Source organism: Nyctereutes procyonoides, unplaced genomic scaffold, assembly GCF_905146905.1.
Source record: "Nyctereutes procyonoides isolate TBG_1078 unplaced genomic scaffold, NYPRO_anot_genome, whole genome shotgun sequence".
NCBI classification, from domain to species: Eukaryota; Metazoa; Chordata; class Mammalia; order Carnivora; family Canidae; genus Nyctereutes; species Nyctereutes procyonoides.
The window spans coordinates 13,098,696-13,122,426 of record NW_026575122.1 but is presented as its reverse complement, the minus strand read 5'-3'; the positions used below and the strand labels follow the sequence as shown (position 1 = coordinate 13,122,426).

The 23,731-nt window shown below is 38.7% G+C and overlaps 1 protein-coding gene and 1 pseudogene across 12 annotated transcripts in view; one reads left to right on the top strand and one right to left on the bottom strand.

The window, feature by feature from the left end:
- Nucleotides 1-23,731, top strand: part of TRIM2 (tripartite motif containing 2) — a 169,104-nt gene that overhangs the window by 104,210 nt on the left and 41,163 nt on the right. For 5 of the 12 annotated variants that reach the window (XM_055336305.1, XM_055336306.1, XM_055336300.1 and 2 more), the window contains exons 2-3: nucleotides 8,747-8,928; nucleotides 12,165-12,402. In XM_055336305.1, coding sequence (XP_055192280.1) covers nucleotides 8,795-8,928; nucleotides 12,165-12,402 — 372 coding nt within the window. In that variant the 5' untranslated portion in view covers nucleotides 8,747-8,794. Of the gene's footprint in view, nucleotides 1-8,743; nucleotides 8,929-12,164; nucleotides 12,403-14,462; nucleotides 14,605-23,731 lie in introns of those variants that run through there. The other 7 variants (XM_055336303.1, XM_055336307.1, XM_055336299.1 and 4 more) reach the window with 3 other exon arrangements.
- LOC129517054 (U6 spliceosomal RNA) lies at nucleotides 5,967-6,067 on the bottom strand (annotated as a pseudogene).

Genomic DNA, 23,731 nt, shown 5'->3' with positions numbered 1-23,731 from the left:
CGGAGGAGAATGTGCGATTCGACCCTTCCCCCACCCGATCCTCTGTCGGAGAACCCTGGGGTTGAGTGCCACGGTTCCCAGTTACCATTGGAAACCCATTCATTCATAATGCATGACTCCAGCCTCTGAATCCTGAATGCCATTGATGATCAGCAAATATGCAGACGATGATTTGTTTTTATTTTATTTTTTTGACATTTTCCCCTGCTTTTGAAGTAGACTCAAATCTGGGTGGAGTTCAATGGTAGCTTTACATGGAAAAAAAAAAAAATCCTTGGGTTGGACCTTGGGTTTGCTTCCTGAAACAGTGGATATGATTTTTCTGACAGCTTTCTCTACTAGCCTGCCCCACCCTGTCATTATTCCTTATTTGGGGAGGATAGGAAAGCAAGTAGGAAAGCTATTTATTTGAAGCTAAATACTGAATGTTAATAAGTGGACCAAAAGGCAAAATATGTCTTTCTGAACCAAAAGGCAAAATATGTCTGTCTTAAGATAGATTCGGTGTCATTGCTTTAAGGAGCAGACCTGGATTCAGAATGAAGCATTTTAAAAATGATTAGTTTGTTTCTTTGGCTTAGATCGTATTACTGTGATTTTCTCCCTCATGAATAAAATTGTTAGAGGTTTTTGTTCGTTTTTTTTTTTTAGATTAGAATATGTAAGGAGAGACATTGTCCAGATCCTCAAAATGATTTCTTAAGTATTGGGATTCAGTTCTGCCTAATGTGAACCTATTTTCTGGTGCCTTTCATTATTTTTTTAGGCAGATGCTTTAGCAGCACCATTCCTAACCCGATGTAATGTTAAATAATGCACGCCCCTCCCGAGCAAGCACACAATGAGAAGTTTCATGTGTGCTGTGGTATGAGAAAGCAGCTTTTTGTTACAGAGATGTGAGTAGTGGCCTTTCCTAAACCTCTACGTATTTCTCTCCAGTTTTCTCCTAGAAAGACCCAAGTGATTTGCATTGGAAAGGTTAAAATAGGACTGAATGTACAAATGTTCTCTGATAGAATGTGCCTGTTTCAAGAAATATGAATGCAGGATATATATTCCTTTTTTTTTTCAGGATATATAGTCCATATATTTTAAAAATGAGAGTAAAATCTATACATGTTTTTCACCATAGTTAATATTATAATCCTGAGATGACTTTTTTTTTACACTTACATGATAAAAGCTTAGTGGATTTTCTTGCTTGTGGAATAAGTAAAAATACTCATTCTTTGTCTTACTAAGAATTGAAAATGCCCTTCATTTAGATACTTGGAGACATTAATTTCTCCAAACATATGACTTTATCTATCTTTAAGTCAAAGAAATTATAAGTATGTAGCATAAATTATAGTATGTAGTATGTTTTTAAATGTTAAAAACATTTAACCTGGATTTAATTTTTAAGACTTCCTTGTCATTCTTTTATTACTTCTCTTTAAAACTAAGCCTTTAATGAAACATTTGTATGTATTATTGAAATGTATGGAAGAGAAATACTTTCAAACTTTAAAAAATTTGCTACCAAATTATTTATTCTCATAGTTTTTTTTAGTGTGACTGAATTACTTCTAATTATGGCATAATTCTAATTTGCACACACCTGTACTTTTTTTTTCTTCAAATGTCTGATGCCATCTGTGCCCTTTATATTACTTATGTAAGGGTTTTAGTGTCAGAATAGAATTTGTTCTATAATGGGGTTGGCTATTAGAGTTCTCTGAATATTATTATGTGCAGGTTATCTGAAAGTAACAGATCAGCTTTCCTCCTAGAATTTGGAGGTTTAGATTAAACCATATACTGAAGAAAAAATGAGCCCAGTGTAATTATTCAAACAGCACCATGGAAGGAATCTTCATTACTGCTGTCTGCATGCTGGTCTTTCTACCCTCTTCTATTTTAATCTTGTCTGCCTTCGTGTTCTCAATCACCTCCATTTCCCCATTAAATGATTTTTATTCTTCTTCTGGAAAACGTTTTAAGGTAAACATTTATTCTAATCAGCAACAGAATTTAATAATGCACTTCTTATCTACCAGGGGCAAAGGAGGATTTGCCGCTGCGTGGGCCTATGCCTTGTGAGGTTCTGATGGAGAATAAATTTCTCATCTCCCTTCTTGCTAACCTCGCCCAACGCCCAGAGCTTAGGGCCTTGGCTTTGCTCTGCCTCTTTTGTGATCCCAGAACATGCAGCCTCCTGGTGGTCCCAAAGGAAGGCAAGGGAGGAGTTGGCAAGGTGATGGATCTGGGGAGAGGAGACCCCACCATCTTGACTGTCCCAGGGCACTGTTAAGAGGAATGCCAATTAGCCTGACCACTTAACACTCCCATCACACAGACCTAGCCTTCTGCAACTTGGAAAGCCCAAAGCAAATCTTAAGAATTGAATTATGTTGTAAGAGGTGAGGACGTCTCTGAAGAAGGCAATGGCAAACAGTTATCTGTACTAAGAGGTAGAGGACCTAGGCATAAAGACAAGTTGGGGGCTTGGCATAAATCAGCTTCCATATGGTAGAACCCAGCAACCAAGGGAAGCTGTCATACGTCTGACCCTGGCAACAAGAACCTTTGGAAAGCTTAGGCACACCCCTGCCTGGAGACAGAAGTTAAAGTGGATGGCCTCCTGAATATACACCCACTCACCCCCAAACACAGGCGTTCATGCACATATTGTCAGAAAAGATACTGCATCTGGCCTTCTAATTTACAAAATGGCCCATTTGGGATAGATACTTGATTTAACTAGAAATAGGTCACCTTGTTTTAATTTCACCGAAGATTGTCCTCCTTTCTTTCTTCTTCTGTACCAATGCAAGTTCAATTGCAGGTGAATAAGAATATCCTCATAAATTTTGAAAATTAAAAATACTTTGTTTTGTGAATCATGTCTTAACTGGTGTCTTGAGCTCCAGGTACCCCCTGTCCTGGCAGGTAAAAAGAATGTAAGTTACAGATAATCCTAATGGTTCAAGATTTCCTTTCTATAAACCTATCAGAAGATTTTTAATTTCTCGGGAAGGTGGTGTGTTAGCATGTCTGCACCATTGTCATTAGCCCAAGAACAGTGCCATTGTCATTAGCCCAAGAACAGTAAAAATGTAACATTGCTAATAAATAAAGCCAGCTCAGTGGCAACAAAGAGAAGCAGTAACCCACGAAGGGCCATAAAATTAAATAGAAATGGAATCTAGCGCCTTTAGGATGGTATATAATCAAATATGCTGCCTCGTACCCACAAATCACAGGCTAAAATTTTTTTTGTAAAGGAATCTTAACCTGTTTCCCAACTGTGTTCTCTAGCCCCGCCAACAAGTTGTCACCAACTCTCAACCCTTCCGCAAGAGGCGTGCTTTCAGCTTGTCATTTGTCTTCCACCCTCCTCCCGCCCTGCTCTTCCTCACTCTGGTGTCAGCAATAAAAAGTTTGGATAGTTTTCTGATCTAAATGGTATAATCTGGGGTGGGAACTGTGGTCTCAACCCTAGAATTGTGGACATAGGCATTTTCATTTGTTTCCTCTCCTCCTCTCAAGTTCTTCTTTTCCACTTGGTTGTAGTTTCCACCAAGTTCTGGGAGATTTGAGAACATGAGCCAGGAAAAATACCCAAGATGACATGAGGGAAGAAATTCTGGGATGGGGTTTTTCTGTGCCCAAGGATTTTGTTACGTGCTTATTGCATTGTTGTTACCCTCAAAAACTGTGTAGCTGGCACACCCCCTGATGAGGAATGCATGTGCCAACCTTCTAAGACTTTGTATTTCTGTGCATATGTGTCCTCAGTGGGTCCTCCATTTCTTTTCTGCATTTGTGAGTGTGTTAAAGTATGTCACTGAATATTTACCCTCTGGCTGATGGCTTATCTTGCTAAAGATTAGACAGTCACATGGGAAGGCAGGTAATGTCTGACGTCAAATGAAAACATTCACATGACTGGTGACGACCATGCTCTTTGTTCTGTAAGTCAGCCAGTGCCAGTCTTTCCTGCTCCTGGGACTGAGTCCATTGCCATGTTATACTTCACTTGTTCGGTTCATTCAAAGAAAGAATGTCTGTCATGTGCCAGGCACAGTTGTAGGTGGGTGCTGGGACTACTGCAGTGAGCAGTCAGACTGCAGTCCCTGCCTTCGTGAGTCTTACATCCTAGAGAGGTGGGGAGGAGGCCATGTGCAAGATAAACACATTACATACTATATCAGAAAGTGATCGGTGCTATAGAGAGACATAGAGCACTGATGGGAGGTAGTAAGTGCTAGGGAACGAGGGGCAAAGTTTCAGTTTTAAACAGGACCCAGTTAAATAAAATATTAAAAAAAAAAAAAAAGGCCAGCCCCGGTGGTGGTTTAGCACCGCCTTCAGTCCAGGGTGTGATCCTGGAGACCCGGGATCGAGTCCCACATCAGGCTCCCTGCAAGGAGCCTGCTTCTCCCTCTGCTTATGTCTCTGCCTCTCTTTCTCTCTGTGTGTCTCTCATGAATGAATGAATGAATGAATGAATGAATGAATAAAACAAAAACAGGCCCTGGGGCTCCTGGGTGGCTCAGTGGTTAAGCATCTGCCTTTAGGCCCAGGGTGTGATCCTGGGGTCCCGGGACCGAGTCCCACACTGAGCTCCCTGCAGGGAGGCCTACTTCTCCCTATGCCTGTGTCTCTGCCTCTCTGTGTCCCTCATGAATAAATGAATAAAATATTAAAAAAAAAAACAAAACCAGAATGGTCCAACTGAGAAGGTGCTGTAGAGCAGAGAACTGGAGAGGAAGACTGAACCCCTCTGTAAGCAGTATCGCTGTTGGTTTTCCACTGACAAGGAACCTAGCCAGTCTCCCTACATCATGAGAGCTCTCAAAGCTGGATAATGTCAATGGCACACGAATGTGTGCTATTTATGTAGTTTACAGTGGCTCTGCTTGCCTTTCATCTTTGTCCTTTTTCTTTCTCTTGGACTTTCGTCAATATGTGTGACGCTAGTTCCTACCTCTGAAAGGATTCCGGTTCCTTCAGAGACAAAGTCCACTACTGGCATGTTTGCAGGTGCTCCTTTCCAAAAATTGATTTTGCTGATCTCCAAGAGAAGTGTAGTTCTGTATTCTGATCTCTCTTACGATCCCATGGTTAGTTATTTCTGCTAGTCATGTGAGTAAGAAGGATCTCTGACCCTTCAGAAATCAAGATGGGAAAAGGAGAAACAGCCAAGAATCTAGATAAGTATTTATTGCTTTTCTAATCAAAATGACCAGAAACTGTGGTGGTGCCCAAACACTTTGATTAAAGGCTGTCATACATTTTATGTGTACTCCTTGCGGCATATTCAAATGGATGGAAAGCTTCCCACGGTGCTTATTAGCACATTCTCTGTCTCCATTTTCCTCAGCACATTATCCCTTTAGGAGCAGTCAAATTGTCTTTCTATTGTGGGGATCCAGTTATATTCAGGGAATAATCATTACCTTGGCAAAGGCTCAGTTTGGGGATCTTTGGGGCTTGGAAACCTTTTGTGTTGATTCTGAGAGTCCTGTGAATCCAGATGTCTTCAACAAGTCACTTGTGACAGATCTGTAATATTGTCATGATTTTAAATTAGTGTTAATGAGTAAACTTGATTTACCATATAAATTAACAGTACTAACAAAGACTTACTCTCACCCGCTACAACAATCATCATAAAATTAGAATGAAAATTAGAATGAAATGTTTTTATTTCAGCATTGGAAAATGAGATGTCACCTCAGGAAATTTCATATAGTCAACGTATATCATTTGATTAAGACAAATGTTTATTCCTTGCCCATACCCTAAAATTCTAAGATTAAAGAAAGAATAAAAGCAATACGATGTTTTATCTCTGTTCTTTTTAATACTCCGCATGACTGATTATTTCAAAGGGTGATATGAAACTTTTCAAAAGCTATTCAAATTAAAATTATTTTTAACTGATATTAATTAAAAAGTTCAATATATACGTATGTTTTTAAAATATGGAACACTTCACAGATTTGTGTGTCATTTGCTCAGGAGCCAAGCCAATCTTCTGCATCATTCCAATTTTAGTGCTACTGAAATGAGCATTCCATAATTTTTATCACATACACACACCACACTGGAAAGTGTTAAAACTTGTTTAAGATTAGGTATCAGATAAAGCAGAAGACTTGAAATCTGAGCTTTCTGATTCACTGATTTTACTGGATGACCTTGGGGAAGTCGTTTAAACCCTCAGCTTCTGTTTCCTTATCTTAAAGACTGATAAATCCATTCCTTCCCTATTCTGATGTCACAGGGATGTGGTTTAAGAAAAAGCAGATGATGTGCCAACATTTTGAGCTCCTGAGAGATGAGCCACATTTAATCCAATCAATGGATATCATTCTCTATTCTAGTTCTTTAGGGAGACATTGTATGAAGGAGTTAGTAGATGATGCAGGCTAATTAGATATGTCACACTCAGAACTGTTTTAACTAATGCAGCGAGTTCTGTTTGAACGTGACACTCTTGTACAGCAGGTGCTTTCACAATGTTCTGTTTATTAATCATGCTCTTTAATGAGCTTATCTAGAAACAGAGTTGGAATATGGATGTGGCATGTATCTACACTCAAATACATATATATAGTAGAATTTTCTTAATAAAAATTGGCATAACTTTTAAAAAATTTGGTGATTTGGTGGAAAGAACTATCATTCATGTCTGAAAAGAGTTTCCATTAAACTGTAGAATTGTTGATTCTGTAAGTATGATGTAATATTTCCCACTTTAAACACCAGGCCCCAGACCAAGTTAAAATGTTCTATATAAACCAAGCTTGCGTAGTACATATGGTCTTCTTAAAACACAAGGTCAAGGGAGGTGTGGTGGTATAAGAAGGCTATGGGTTTTGCATTCTGGCAAACTTCTCAGCTGAGCCTCGGTTTTCAAAACTCTGTGGGAATGAGAATAATATTACTGCCTGCCTAGGGTCATATTGAAAATTAACACCCCCCCCCTTTTTTTCTTGCCAAAGAGTGTTTCTGTTGGGGTTGGGGGGAAGGGCATAGACACCTAAAAAGTATTTAGAAAATTAGGAAGTGAACTTTAGTTTAACCTTGGTTTACCACTTCAGGATAGAAGCCAGACGTTGTTCCAGGTGGTAAATGAAGCTGTGTTTTATGTTGTAACTTTTCCCTTCCTTAGAGGTCCTCCACTTTTTTCTGTTAACTTCTTCAGATTCTCTTTTTTGGCATGATCCTCCCCATTTTGAAACCTTCTCTGAATTAATTTCACCTGGTCCCTCAGATGCCCACACATGAATACCAACAGACATTTCTTGGAATAATAGGAATTATCTGCCTCTGTCCCTGCTCCATGGCAAATACATTTTAGCCTGGAATCTATACTCCTTTAGTCCTGAAGAAGATGCTCTGAATCATATACAAATATTTTAATAGGAAATTCTAATTATTCCATCCCTGCAGTTTAATGGTATGTAGGGGTGAGAAAACGTTTCCTCTATACACTTAAGTTCTGTCATTGAAGCCTGTGAATTAAACTGACAAAAGATAGATTATCAGGAGAAAAGGATTTTATCATTTTATCAGTTTATTTTTCTCAAATAACATGTACTATATTTTATTGACCTTAACGTAATATTTTTAATTTTACATGATGGGACTTCACAGAAAAGAAGTGAAAATCCAAAGAGGCAGTTAGGCCTGGGAGCTTATATACTATTTTAACAAAGGATGACAAATTGTGGAGAAGTGGCTAGACAAAGGAAAAGGAGGTTTAGAGGCAGTAAATTGTGGGAAAGTGACCAGGAAATGTATAATACATAAGAGTTGTTTAGTAAGGTTTGTTATTCAGATTCCTCTCCTGTGCAGTCTCTGGTGATGGTTAAGAGTCTCCTCTTGTTGGTATGGGAGAGTGGGACACCTTTACAAATGAAAATTTCCTTTACAAATGAGAAATCTATGCCCTGCTTTTAGACAGATAGGAGAGGGCGGAGTGCCTGCACCTCCTGCCCCTCCCCCCAACCCTTCTGGCCACCCACCTTGTCTCCACCATGTCTGCTGACTCTCAATACCCTTCAGCTCAAAATAATCCTTAAATCAAGGTGGTATATTTTGGAGTGACATTTTGCTCCCCTTCAAGTGCAATAGATGGGAAAACATTTTATCTTAGAGTATTCTCTTTAATAGAAACTATATTTTAATAAGAGTGTAGATATCTAGTCAAGTATAGTCATGAATGAAGGAATAAACAGGCAGAGCTGTATCGATATTTATTTTTTATTTATTTTTAATTAAAAAAAATTTTAAAATTTATTTTTTAAAGGTTTTATTTATTCATGAGAGACACAGAGACACAGTCAGAGGGAGAAGCAGGCTTCTCCTGATGTGGAACTTGATCCCAGGAGCCTGGGATCATGCCCTGAGCTGAAGGCAGACGCTCAACCCGCTGAGGCATCCCGGCGTCCCTGTATCCGTATTTATGTCCTCAGCTGCCACTGCTTTGAGAGCCAGCAAACATGCTTTTTTATACAACACACTTCTAAATTGTTTTGTTTGTGTGGTGAACATGTGATCATTTTATTGATTTCCAAAACAAACAGCCATCTCACCACATTCCCTGCCCAGCATTGAGGGCTGGTTATGGTCCTGTTTAGGTCACAGCCTGGACTTTCTACCTGGATTTCTAACACAAGGCCTGTAGTGAAGGACCAAGGATTGATTTGCACTTAGAAGTTACTATGTATTTCTTCCTGTCTAACAGCAGCAGCGTGCAGGATCCAAGACAGTCGGCCTCCCATGTCAGTGGTCTAGGATGGCCAGTGAAGCCACCAACATCCCAAGTCCTGTGGTGCGCCAGATTGACAAGCAGTTTCTGATTTGCAGTATATGCCTGGAACGGTACAAGAATCCCAAGGTTCTCCCCTGTCTGCACACTTTCTGCGAGAGGTAAGCCTCCTTTGTGGTCGGAGGAGAGAGGGTCATAGACTGCTCTCTTACAGCCTTCCGAGGGGTTCTTTCCAGAATTCTGTTACCTATGGGAGACAGTAAATCTTTTGTGCTTGTGATAGACATCTAGAAATATAATCATGAGTTGCCAGTGATCTACTCTATTTTAAATAATTATATAAGTGGGAGAAAGCAAACCAGTAGCTACTGATTCATTTCCATGGGACATTGGAGCATTAAATATTTTAAGATTTAAAAATTGTAAATTTTCCCTTTGTTCTTCATCAAACAATTTTTTCAACCACAGTTCCCTTGTAGAGGATCTTTGGTGAGAGCCAATTGAAAATCTTTAATTTCCTCCCATATAACATATCAGATAAAATACCTGCATATTAAGAGTTAGTTAAAAGCAAGAGCTTCCTCTCAAAGATACTTCAGAAGACACGTACTAATGGTACATTTGAATGTAGGATGTTTCAGATGAAGAAAAAAACTACACATGTGAAATAATTATAAATTACCTGAATATGCAATTTACTATGTGTGAAAACACATTTCTTTATCCTTCTTGAATAGTTTTTTCCATTAAATTAATCAGTTATCAGAATACATCTTTACCTTATTTAACTTAGCACACAAGCAATTAACCATATAAAGTTTATTAGTAATGTGTTTATCTGTGGTCTAATTTAAATATTTCTCTGATAAGGTCATATTTTTTCCTTAAAAATAAATATGGTGATGGTGCTTTATAGCATCTTGTTAAATACATTTTCTATTATTACTAAATATACATAATTAAAATGCTTTAATTCTTGTTATAGAATAGGAAATTATTATTTTCAATGGCTTCAAATCAATGCTAATTACATGTGCCATCAATTTAATATACATTTGTCAAAGTTGATTTACTTTGAAAGATCTCTATTGCAACAGAATAACCACATCTTGGTGATGATAGATAGAGTGAGAAGGTAGATTTGTTACTGGTCATCGTAGTCTTTTATTTGTTTGCTTTTTAAGGGGCTATTTTGGTGTGTGTGTGTGTGTGTGTGTGTGTACAGTTTCCTTTGTTTTAGGGGTGGTATATAGGGCACTAGCACTTTTTACTTTATTCACTATATACTTTAATATAAGTACTTCGTAATTCGTATTCCAAAAAAGACTAAATGGAGAGTGATTTTTTTTCCACCTCATCTAATGGGTGTAGCTAACACATGAATACCAGCTAAGTGTCCCTCTGTCCCTGAGCTCACATGGTAAGATCATTACCTGATTTACAGTAATTAGCCTCTTTATATATAACACTGAGAGCCACTCAGTCAGATCTTGCAGTGCTGCCTATCTCCCCGTGTTCAGTGCCCAGGCAGGCAGTTGTTTGGCTACCATTTACTTGTTCTGACAGGTAAGAAGCAACACTTTTGGGTTGTTCTGTGTCTGCTCCCAGCCCTCTTGGTTGGGTCTAGCCCCATCCACTTCTGTTCTTCCATCTAATGGCCAGTGGTGGAGATTTTTCAGCAAGTCTCTATGGGATGCATGGAATGAGTATTGATAAGGTCACTCTGGTTGCAAAATGGAGAAAGGTTAGAGGATTTGAGGGTGGGTGACATGGTATAGAACTACTACCGAAACCCGAGAAAGGATGGTGTAAATCAGATGATAAGAACTGGAAACGTTAGAAGATATTTAGGAATCTCCAGCCTTCAGTGATGGGTTGCATATGGAAAATGAAGGACAGTAAATAAATTACTGTTTTTGACATGGTTCCCAGTATCTACTTTGCCTAGATGTATGGATGGAGGTTCTGTTCATTGAGATGGGAAGAGGACCCAGTTTGAGGGAAGAACATAGCTTTGGTTTTGGACATGTTGAGTTTTAGGACCTGTGAGACATCTAAGAGGAGATGCCAAGAGAGCTGTTGGTGTAGTGGCCAGAAGCTCAGAGGAAACATCTGAGCTGGAAGAAATAGAAGTGTAGGAGTGTTGTGCTTATGACCATGCATGTGGGTATGATGTCCCTGGGAGAGAAAGGTGCTAACAGCCCCTGTACTGGCCCAGTAGAAAAGATAGAACAGACAAAAGAACCAAGTGAGTGTGCTGTCATAGACAAGGGAAGAAGGATGGGGGTGGGGGAGATGCAGTGGTTTGATGAGTGCTGCCAAGAAGGATAGGAGTGAAAAATGTCTATTATCTGGATTTAGATGCCCTCAGTGACCTTAGCAAAAGCTGTTTCGTTTCCGGTATTGATTCAGCGCTAGCTATTTCTGTGACACAGGAAAGTCAATTAACCTCCTTGATGTCATTTTCCTTATGTACATAGTGTGGGGAGTGAGGCTGGATCTGAGGTTTTCGAAATCTGCTTGGCGGAGCAACAGGGAAACATTACGTAGTGTAATAAAGTAGAGTGTAGGTTCTGATGCCCTGTTAGCTGAGTTCGAAGTTCTGTTCTGCCCTTGACCGCTCAAGTTCTGGAAATAAGCGACTTCGCTTTTCTCTGCCTGTGTTCCTTCATGTGTCTAGAAGTACCCACTTCATAGGGTTATTGCAACTACTTTGAATCCAGCGAACAGGATATATGTAAGTCATTATTAGCAATGCATTTTGCTAATTTAATTAATTAACTGTTGAGGAGAGCGAGATCATGTTGATGTGACTCTGGGTGTTCTAGTCCTGCCACAAACACATTTTCACTGGGATGTGCTTCTAATATCTGAGATATGCTTATGCTATTGTATGCAAAAAGCATTTCAGCACTAACAGAAAACTTTGACCTGTTTCTTCCCATTGAAAAAGTCCACAAATCTGTGAACATGACACTAGGTGTTCTAGACCAATGCTTCACCATCTTTCATGTGCATCTAAGTCACCTGGGGACCTGATTCAACAGGCCAAGAGTAGGATCTAAGATTCCGCACTTCTTCCAAGCTCCCTGGAGAGGCCGATGCTGCTCAAGCATGGCAGGCTCCACGGAACACTACCAAAGTCAACGACGGTGCGGTGTTCTTTTCCTTGAGCATAATCATTTGCCTGAGCAGTTGACAGGGCCAGTGTGAGCACACCTTACCTCTTGGTTGCTGAAATCTTATTTTCCTAGAAAAGGAGACGACAGAGGGAGTTTCTACAAAGTAGCCCATGTGGGTGCAGAGGACATGTGTGGTACCTGTAGAAAGAGGTGGTCATGCCCTTGCTCAGGAGCCTGCTGTGTTGACAGCCCACCTGCTTCTGCTTCCGCAACAGGTGCCTGCAGAACTACATTCCGGCCCACAGTCTAACCCTCTCCTGCCCAGTGTGCCGCCAGACCTCCATCCTGCCCGAGAAGGGGGTGGCCGCACTCCAGAACAACTTCTTCATCACGAACCTGATGGACGTGCTGCAGAGAACTCCCGGCAGCAACGTTGAGGAGTCCTCCATCCTGGAGACAGTCACCGCTGTGGCTGCGGGCAAGCCTCTCTCCTGCCCAAACCACGATGGGAATGTACGTGAGTGGATTGCAGACTCAGCCTGGCACCCTGGTTGCTTTGATTTGGGGAGGCTTCGGGCAATCAGAGGTTATACACTGAAACAACTCCACCTGGAAAATGAGTAATTAAAAGATATTTTTAACAGCACTCAGACTATTTTTCCTGCTTACTTGCTCTGATCAAAATCATTTAAATAAGGGATCCCTGCGTGGCTCAGTGGTTTAGCACCGCCTTCAGCTCAGGGCATGATCCTGGAGTCCCGGGATCGAGTTCCACATTAGGCTCCCCGCATGGAGCCTTTGCCTATGTCTCTGCCTCTCTCTCTCTCTCTCTCTCTCTGTGTCATGAATAAATAAATAAAATCTTTAAAAAATCATTTAAATAATAAAATAAATCTTCATTGAGTGTAATAGCACATATTATTAGTTTCCCCTGGAGAGCAAATCCGTGACTGTTTGCAAAGTAGGTATTCTTTGACCCACATAAACATCTGTAGAGTAAATTATGGATAATGATTCAATAATAGATAAATTCTGCAAATTGAGAATGATTATTAAGATGTTAATTAGAGTTTTTTATTTTTCTTATGAGGGAAAGTTTTCTTGTGCTCCATTAGGCCCCAATCCTTCATAATAAATAGAATTTGAAGATGTGTGAATCCCTGATAATAGATTATGAATTTCAAACATATTTCCTGCTACTGGCAAGCATAATAACTGTTATAAACTTAGGCGGATCTGTGTGTGCCATCAATTCACTGATTCATAATAGCTGTGTCCCCTGAAGAGGCAGTGTTGCATAAGAGCACTGGCTTTGGATTCTGACTGCCTGATTCAAATCCTCCTCTTCAACTTACTCTCTGGGTCAGCTCTGGCAAGTTTATTAAACTCTGTGTCTCACATCCTACTCTGCAAAAAAGAAGTAATAACAGTATTTATTTACTACATGGGATTACTTGGAGAATTAAATGTTTAAGTCATATAAAGCATTATAGTAATCTCTTGATAAATGTTAGCTATTCAAATTATTTCTTATCAATGACTTTATTCATTTTTTTCTTAATGATGGCTACTTCACAAGTATTAGAAACTGCTTACAATATAAGACCCAGGTATAATAAGCAAGATATCAATTATTATTTTTAGAGGAAAGCAATAATTATTAGCCATAACTATTACTTATTTGCTTCATTTCATACCACTCTCTCTGCCCACTACACTGCAGCCTCATGGCCTAGAACTTGGCAAGTGGTTTTCCACCTTGGGGCTTGACTGTTCTCTATGCCTTCTGCTTTGAATGTTCCATGTTCCTCTCTCTGTGACTAGCTCACTCTCATCCTTCCTGTTTCAGCTCAGATTTCTTTTACACAGAGTAGTCTTCTCTAACTGCCTATCCAAGGCAAACCACCTCTGTCTGACACCCAGTTACTAGCCTTTACCTCACTTTCTTGACTTCCTTCATGGCATTCACTGTGCTCTGCTTGCCTTCATCTGTGAATTTGTTGACCAGTTGACCTTCTGGCTTTATTTTTTTAGAAAGTGAACTCCAGAAGGGCAGGGACCATGTTCACCATTATATTCCTAGCACTAAGCACAGTATCTCCTGCATAGCAATGTAGACATCAACAGAGACTATTTATTCTGAGCTTGCTATAACAAGGAATCAGCCACCATATCACTTATGTTTTGGCAGAGACTCAAGGGCAGGCAGAGGAGTGGGAAAGCTCCACAGCAGACAAAGGGAAGGTTTTAGGGATGCTCTGATCCCTAATCCCTTCCCATGTTGGCATGGGGAAGCTGAGGGTGGGCTAATTGGAAGTGGAACATCCTATGTGATTGGTTAGGAGTATGTATTTGGTTTTCTCCAGTTGATATTAAGTGGAAGTGGGGACAAAAATTAGAGAAACAATCAGTAATCAGTTCCTAACCATTTGGGGCCAATTATTATATATGTTATTGTTTTGCTTTTTGGATTAGTGAGGGATAGTAGTCTGGCTTCCTACAAGTAGGAAGTAGTAAGCTGGCTTCCTGGCTTGTTTATTGTAGATAAAAGGTATGCTTTCCTTTTCTGACAGGTTGTGGGTCAAAGTTCTGTTTTTTATATGTGACCTGGCCTTGTCCATTTGTGAATGCAGTCTCTTAGAAGTCAGTCAGTATATATATGTTGAATGAACCTGCCAGACACCATGCTTGACTTTGTACACACCACTTGGCAAAGTAGGTATTAATCACCTTCATTTTATTTATTTATTTATTTGTTTATTTATTTATTTATATACTTGTCTATTTGTTTTTAGTTACTTTCATTTTATAGATGAAGAAACTGAGGTTTGAACAGTTTAAGTTCCAAAGCTGGTTGACACATCATAAAAGCTAGTCCAGGAAGCATAAAACCTTGAGCTTTTGAGTAGCCAAAATAAGAGAAACATTGTGGATTACATATCCTTAATTATCTAATTGAAAGCACATCAGGCTGTCAATAACCATGGCTTTATAGGCACTGTACTCCAAAGGAGAATGACCATGTAAGTTTAGTGGAAGGAACTTTAAAAGGTGCCTTCAGTTAGTTTGAGTGTTCTTCTTGTGACCATCTCTCACATTGGCTCTTGCTGAGGCTGTCTCCTCCTAGAGCTCACATTCTATTTTTTTTTAATATTTATTTATTCATGAGAGATACAGACTGAGAGAGAGAGAGAGGCAGAGACATAGGCAGAGGGAGAAGCAGGCTCCTCACAGGGAGCCTGATGTGGGACTCGATCCTGGATCCCAGGATCATGACCTGAGCTGAAGGCAGGCACCCAATCGCTTAGCCAGCCAGGGTCCCTAGAGCTCACATTCTAAATACTAGTCTGGGAGGGTGTTTCTACCAGGTACAAGAATTCTCTCTCTCTCTCTCTCTTTTTTTTTTTTTTTTAAGATTTTATTTATTCATGAGAGACACACAGAGAGAGGCAGAGACACAGGCAGAGGGAGAAGCAGGCTCCCTGTGGGGAGCTCGATGTGGGACTCCATCCCAAGACCCTGAGACCATGACCTAAGCTGGAGGCAGACCCTCAACTACTGAGCCACCCAGGTGCTCAGCTTCAAGAGTTGTCTTGAAGTTAGTCCGGGCATGGAGCTCTCTGGAAATCTGATTTGATAAAGGAGTAAAGTTTTAGGGATATTAAGAGATCTCCTGTAGTCACTAGTCTAAATTTAGAATATGGAAAGCAGTCTCACAGAATGAGAAATATTGACAAATGTAAAGATTACATCAATAATTAAAGGTAAGAGTGTCATGAATTCAGTAAACAGCTTGTTATCTCAATGTAGTGAGAGCACAGAGATGGGTGCTGGGGGTGGGAGCACAGCGGAGCTGAAGAATACTGGGAGGAGCCTGGAAAGGTAAATAGGGAGAGATTGTGAAAGCTGTGAATATCATTGAGAAAGTGTTTGACCTAAATTCCATATGCAGTAGGGAAACATGAAAATTTTTTAAGCAGGAGAGGAGTATTTCCCTGGCCTTATAGAGTAGCAGAGATGGAAGGTTGCAACAACAATTTTGAGTTTATTGAGTTGTCCAAATAAGAGATACAAGGGGTAGGAGAATGACATCAAAGGATCTGGAGAAGAGAGTATGAATTTCAGAGAAGAGAGTACACTTTCATTTGAGAATCTGCCTCCCACAAATAAAAAGGCAAGATGCTAAAAGCTTTTCTACTAAGCTATGAGGATTATGAGAATTTGAGCAATTAAAATTGGTCATACACTAGGTCACAAAACCATCACTATTTTTTCCCATTGTGGAGGTGGAGTTCCTGTACCACAAGGCACTAAAATTGCATTAGTAACATACATTGTAGAAAAATCCCCAATCTTTATTAAGAACTCATAATTACTTAATCAAAAAATCACAAAATTAAACTATTTACAACACACTGAAAATGAAAACTTTATTAAACATATAGGATGAAGTCAAATCTGTACTCAGGAAATTTTTTTTTTATAGGTTTATTTTCCTTTATTTAGAAAAGAGTTCAAAATGTTAGGGAAAACAACAAAGTAAATATATGGAACCTAAGAGCAAAAAAAATAATAAAGCTAAACTTAGCTTGAAAATAATAAAACAATTGAGTTAATAATCTAAGAAGCTGATTTTTTTGAAATTAATGAAATAATCTGACATCTGATAAAACAAAAGGGAAATGTAAATACATCAAATTAGGACTAATAAAGAGATACCAGTACAGGTAAAAGGAATTTTTTTGAGATTTATTTATTTATTTGAGAGAGAGCGAGAGAATGTGAGGAAGGGGAGGAGCAGAGAGAGAGAGGGAGAAGCAGATTCCCTGCTAAGCATGGAACCCAATGTGGGACTCGATCCCAGAACCCTGGGATCATGACTCGAGGTGAAACCAATAGTCACACGCTTAACCAACTGAGCCACCAGGCACCCCTAAAAGGAATATTTTAAAATGAGTAAATTAATGCTATGTGCTAAAGGTTAATATACTGAAAGTCTGAATGAAGTGGATGATTATCTAGGAAATTGAAAGTGATCAAGAAAACCTGAATAGATTGAGAATTTTGAAGGAAACTGGCAAAACTTAATTTGAAATTGAATTCCTCCAAACCTGTGTAAAACAAGTATGATCCATAGAATGTATATTCTGCATTATAAGAGATAGAGGGATGCCTGGGTGGCTCAGTGGTTGAGCCTCTGCCTTTGGCTCAGGGCCTGATCCTGAGGTCCTGGGATTGAGTCCTGCATGGGGCTCCCTCCCTGCAGGAAGCCTGCTTCTCCCTCTGCCTCTGCCTCTCTCTGTGTCTCATGAATAAATAAGTAAAAAAGAAAAGATACGAAAAGATAGAAAGCTCCCCAATTCACTCAAAATACACTGATAACTCTAATATCAAAATGTAGTGAGGACAGAAGAAGAAAAACTATTAATCAGTTTATGAAAGTTACTGTAAAATTCTTTTTTAAAAAAAGAATGGGGGCACCTGGGTGGCTCAGCAGTTGAGCATCTGCCTTTGGCTCAGGGCATGATCCTAGGGTCCAGGATCGAGTCCCACATCGGGCTCCCTGCATATGGAGCCTGCTTCTCCCTCTGCCTATGTCTCTGCTTCTCTCTCTGTGTGTCTCTCATGAATGAATAAATAAAATCTTAAAAAAAAAAAAAGCTTGTATTTATTTGAGAGAGAGAGATAGAACATGAGCAGGGGGAGGGGAAGAGGGAGAAGGAGAAGCAGACTCCCTGCTGAGCAGGGAGCCTGATGCAGGGCTTAATCCTAGGACCCTGAGAGATCATGACCTGAGCTGAAGGCAGATGGTTAACCAACTGAGCCACCCAGGCACCCCAAAAATAACTGTAAAGTTCTTAATTAAAATAACCCAATGGAATGCATGGGTGGCTCAGTGGTTGAGTGTCTACCTTCGGCTCAGGTCATGATCCTGGGGTCCTGGGATCAAGTCCCTGCATCAGCCTTCTGCTCCCTCTACCTATGTCTGTGCCTCTCTCTCTGTCTCTCATGAATAAATAAAATCTTAAAAATATATACAATTTCTTACTATGTAAGAATTAAGAATTAACGAAAACTAGGAACATCACAAAGGAAAATAGGCAAAGAACTCAGAAAATTCACAGAGGATACAAAATGGCTAATTATAGTCTGAGAAAAAATATCAAGCTTTACAAATAATCAAACCTTTTCAAATTAGCTACAGGTTTTTAAAGATAATAGGCAGTGCTGATGGGGATATGGGGAGACATTTTCATATGCCGTGGGCGGGAGGGTAAATTGCTCTTCAGAAAGTTTATGTCAATTTGTCAAACTGTAATGAGTGTTTTATACAACTTTCCATCCTTTAATTCAGTCATTCCACTAATAGAAATATTTCTAAGGAGATAGCTGGAGAAGAGAATGAAGATAGAAGAATGTTAATTGAAAATTTTGTGTTAAAGTAAAATTGGAAATAATCTGTGTGATATTAGGGAAATGGTTATGTTATGGTTAAGTTCATATAACTGATTATTGGGTAGCCATTAAAACTGATGTAGTGGTTACAAGTAACATTTATGCCAATATGTGACTATGCTTGTGTGTTTATATAGACTTTTGTTTTTAAATTAATAAGACCACCTGTATATGCAGTATTAGAAAGGAGTAGGATATTCTTTGCTGCCTGAGGGACAAACAATTCCTAAAGATGTATTTCCTAAATACACCTCAGCAATAGAGACCCTTGGATGCCACAAACTGCCAAGCAGAATCTCTCTTGGAGATGCTGATTCCAGCAAAGTTAAAGAATCCTTTACATTAAAACTTTGCCCATAAAAAAAAAAAAAAACAAAAACAAAGAAAAAAAAAGACTTTGCCTTGTCTCTCTACCAAATGCAACATATCAAATCCACTAAAAATTAGATCTATCTAGAGTTTGAACCTCCTTGAGGTAGATGACGCTACTTAAAGCATGTTTCGAGTGCATTCTCTATGCGGGGTCATTATGATTCTTTGGAATCATAAAATTTATAAACCAGCAAGAGGCCTTGGAAATTAACAGCGTGTGACTTGAATCATTCTATTGTTTCATCATAGGTTGTAGGAGTTCACTGCTGCTGCTTTCAAACAGGGGTCCTCATTGCATATTCAAGTCAAATACATGCAATATTGCAGATAAATTGCTGCAGTTAATTGCCATGGGTAAATCTTTAAAAACAATTCAAGCATCTGAAGGTTAATAAAATCAGGTAATTAACAATAAAGCAGGATGTTGTCCTCATAAACTGCCTGGTGGTGATTAGCACATGTGGATGAAAGCCTGTCATTTATTTTAAGTGCTGTGACACTATCTGTCTTCTAATTAAACTGCCATGGCTGCATTGTCCAAATACAAAGAAAAATGGGAATAATGGTCAGTGATTTAAGAGGTTCTATGCACGTAAAGCAGACATTTGAGCTCATGCCTTGCGGGCCCAGGAACACAAATGATCATTGAACCCTGTTATGGCTGGCTTGGGCACCTTACTAATGAGGGTGTTTGGAGGTGCAAAGGAGAGATCCTCATTAGAATGCCCCACCACTAGTCACCACTTCCGCAAGCCTCAGGGCAGCTACAAGGCCCTGACCACCCTTTCCACATGTTAGTAACGCATATGTCTTGCCTTCTCTTGCCTTGTCATCTTCGGGAATGGTGACTACCTGTCAACAAAAATAAGCTAGTCCTGGCCTCTGGCCCATCTGCCCTTGGGAGCACCAACATCATCTCACTTAAGATGGATGAGCTCAGCCAAGTCTCACACTTCACACAATTAACTCTCAGCTTGAGTCAAAGCTGCCAGAACCCGAGCACAAGCATTTGAGAATGACTCGTTGTTCATACTTCAGAATGAGTTTAGGGCCTTCGTTTCCTAGAAACACTTAGGAGACCAAACCAAGGACAATTACCCAGGTATGCTGCTATCTTCAAAGATACATTTTTTTTTAATTAATGGAAAATTCATGTAATATAAAATTAAACATTTTAACCATTTAAAAGTATATAATTCAGGGCGCCTGGTTGGCTCAGTCTAATAGGCATCTGGCTCTTGATTTTGGCTCAAGTCATGATCTCAGGGTCAAGAGATCAAGCCCCATGTCAGGCTCCACACTGGGTGTGAGCCTGCTTAAGATTCTCTCTCCCTCTATCCCTACCCCCCCTCCTGCTCGTGCTTTCTCTCCCTCTCTAAAAAAAAAAATATATATATATATATATATATATATAATAATTTTTAAAAGTAAAGTATACACTTCAGTGGTTTTGAGTATATTCAAGAGATTGTGCGAATAGCACCATTATTTCCAGAACTTTCTCATCATGCCACTCCCCATTCTCCATTACCCTAATCCCTGGCAACCACCAGCCTGGATTCCATCTCTACAGATTTATCCATTATAGACATTTGATGTAAATCAGTCACAGATTATGTGCCCTTTGAGTCTGGCTTCTGTCACTTAGCATGTTTTCAAAGTTCATCTAATCTATATTACAGCAAATAGTAGAACTTTGTGCTTTTTTTTTTTTTTTTTTTTTTTTTTTTTTTTTACAGATAAATAGTATTCCATCAGCTGGATATACCACAATTTGTCCATTCATCAATTGTTGGATATTTGGATTGTTCCCATTTGGGGGCTATTCTGAATGATGCTGTGAACATTCATGTACAAGTTTTTGTGTCGATGTATGTTTTCAGTTCTCTTGGGTATATACCTGGGAGTAGAATTCCTGGGTCACATGATAATTCTGTACTTAACTTTTGAGGAGCCACCAAACTGTTTTCACAGTGACTGCAGCATTTTACATTCCCGCCAGCAAAGCATGAGAGTTCTGATTTTTCCACATTTTCACTAACACGTGTTATTAACTGACTTTTTGAGTCAAGCCTCCCTAATTGGTGTGGAGTATTTCATTGTGGTATTTATTTATTTGTTTGTTTATTATTTATTTATTTTTCTAATCTATGTAATTTATTTTTTATGTATTTATTTGTTTTTATTTAAATTCAGTTTGCCAACATATAGTATAACACCCAGTGTCTCATTGTGGTTTTGATTTGGATTTCCTTAGTGGCTAATAATGTTGAGCATTTTCTGGATGCAAATTGGCCATTTGTATATATTCTTTGGAGAAATGTCAATTCAAGTCCTTTGTCAATTTTTGAATTGGGTTCTTGAGTTGTAAGGATTCTTTATATGGTCTGGATACTTCATCCTTATCATATATATAGCTAGCAAATGTTTTTTCCTATTCTTTTCACTTTACTTTTTAAAAAACTTTTATTTATAAGCAATCTCTGCACCCAAGATGGAGCTCAAACTCACAAGCCCAAGATGGACAGTCACATGCTCTACTGACTGAGCCAGCCAGGTGCTCCTCTCTTCACTTTGTTGATGGTGTATCTTGGTAGTGCCCTTGGTGCATAGGATTTTATTTTGAAGAAGTACAATTTATCAATTTTTTGTTGTTGTTGCTTGTGCTGTTGGTTCATATCTAGGAAGCCATTGCTAAATCAAAGGTTGTAAAGATTTACTCCTATTTTTTTCTAGGCGTTTTATAGTTTTAATTTTTATGTTTAGGCCATTAATCTACTCTGAGATAATTTTTGTATATAGAACCAGGTAAAAATTCTACTTCATTCTTTTATACATGGATATCCAGTTGTCTTTGCATCATTTGTTGAAAAGACTATTGCAAAAAAGAAAGAAAAGACAGTTTTTTTCTTCATTGTGTGGTCTTGGCACCCTTGTCAAGAATCAGTTGACCATAAATGTATAGTTTTATTTCTGGACTCACAATTCTGTTCCATTGTTCTGAATGTCTATCGTTATGCCATTAACATAGCGTTTTGATTACTCTAGCTTGGTTTTGAAATTGGGAAGTCTGAATCTTCCAATTTTTTTTTTCCCCCAAGATTGTTCTGGCTATTCAGTGTCCCATGTGATTCCATCTGAATTTTAGGAACAGCTTTTTCACTCTTGTGAAAAAGGATGTTTGGATTTTGATAGATATTTCAGTGAATCAAAATTGATATCAATTTTAGGAATGTTGCTATCTTAACAATATTAAGTCTTTCAATTCACGATCATGGGCTATCTTTCCATTAATTTCCATTATTTAGGTATTCCTTAATTTCAACAGTGTTTTGTGGCTTTCAGTGTACAAGTCTTATACCCTCTTGGTTAAATTTATTAAGTATTTTCTGTTCTTTTTCATGCTAGTATAAATGGAATTGTTTTCTTGATTTCATTTTTGGATTGTTCATTGCTAGTATATAGAAATACAACTGATTTTTGTTTGTTGATCTGGTGTCCTACAAGTTTGCTGAATTCATTTGTTAATAGTTTTGTGTATGTGAGAGGGGGGTGTATTCTTTAGGGTTTTCTATATAAAAGATTGTATCACCTCTGAATAGAGAAATTCTCACTTCTTCCTTTCCAAATTGTATGCATCTTATTGCTTTTTCTTGCCTAAATGCCCTGGCTAGAACTTTTAGTACATTGCTGAATAGAAATGACAAGAGTGGACATCCTTGTCTTATACTTTATCTTACACTTATAATGGGTCACCAATTAGGTATGATGTTAGCTGTAGGATTTTTGTAGGTACCTCTAATGAAGTTGAGGAATCTTCTATTTCTAGTTTGATAAGTGTTTCTATCACGAAATGGTGTTGGATAGTGTCAAATGTTTTTTCTCTATCAATTAAGATGACCATGTGGATTCCCCCTGCCATTATTCTATTAATGTGGTCTATTAAACATATTCATTTTTGTATGTGAACCACCTTTGCAGTTCTGGGAGAAACTCCACTTGGCATACTGTATAATCCTTTTAATATGCAGCTTGATTCAGTTTACTAGTATTTTGCTAAGGATTTTTGCATCTATATATTCCTAAGGGATATGAACTTTTCTTTTTTGTTAGGTCTTTGACTTTGGTGTTGGGGGTTGCTGACCTAATTGAATGAGTTAGGATATGTTTCCTCCTCTTCTATTTTTTTTTCCTCTTCTATTTTTTGAATAGAAAATAGGGTATATTGGAAGGATTGCTGTTAATTTTTTAAATGTTTGTTAGAATTCATCTGTGAAGCCTTCTGGCCCTGGGCTTTTCTTTGTTGAAAGTTTTTTGAATACTGATTCAATTTCCTATTATAAGACTATTCAGAATTTCAGTTTCTTCTTTGGATCAGTTTTGGTAGTTTGTGTGTTTCTAGGAATTTGTTCATTTTTAAAAAAATATTTATTCATGACAGAGAGAGAGAGAGAGGGAGAGAGACAGGGAGAGGGTGAAGCAGGCTCCTTGCAGAGAGAGAGAGGGAGGGAGAGAGGGAGAGAGACAGGGAGAGGGAGAACTTGCAGGGAGCCTGACATGGGACTTGATCCCAGGTCTCCAAGATTACACCCCAAGCTGAAGGGGGCGCTAAACCGCTGAGCCACCAGGGCTGCCCAAGAATTTGTTCATTTTGTCTGTTACTCAGTTCGTTGGCATACAGCTATCCCTAATATCCTGTTTGTCAATGTTGCTGATTTTTACAAATTACCAGCTTTTGGTTCATTGATTCTCCCTGCTGTGTTTCTATTTTATCTTCACTTTCATCTTTATTATTTTATTCTTGGTTTGGTTTTAATTTGTTCTTCTTTTTCTAGTTCCTTAAGGTTGAAACTTAGACTATTGATTTGAGATTTTTTTTTTTTGAGATCTTTTTAAAGTAGGCATTTACAGCTAAAATTCTGCACTGAGTGCTCTCATAAGTTTTGGTATATTGGGTTTTCATTTTTACTCCTCTCAAAGTATATTCTAATTTCCCTTGTTATTTCTTCTTTAA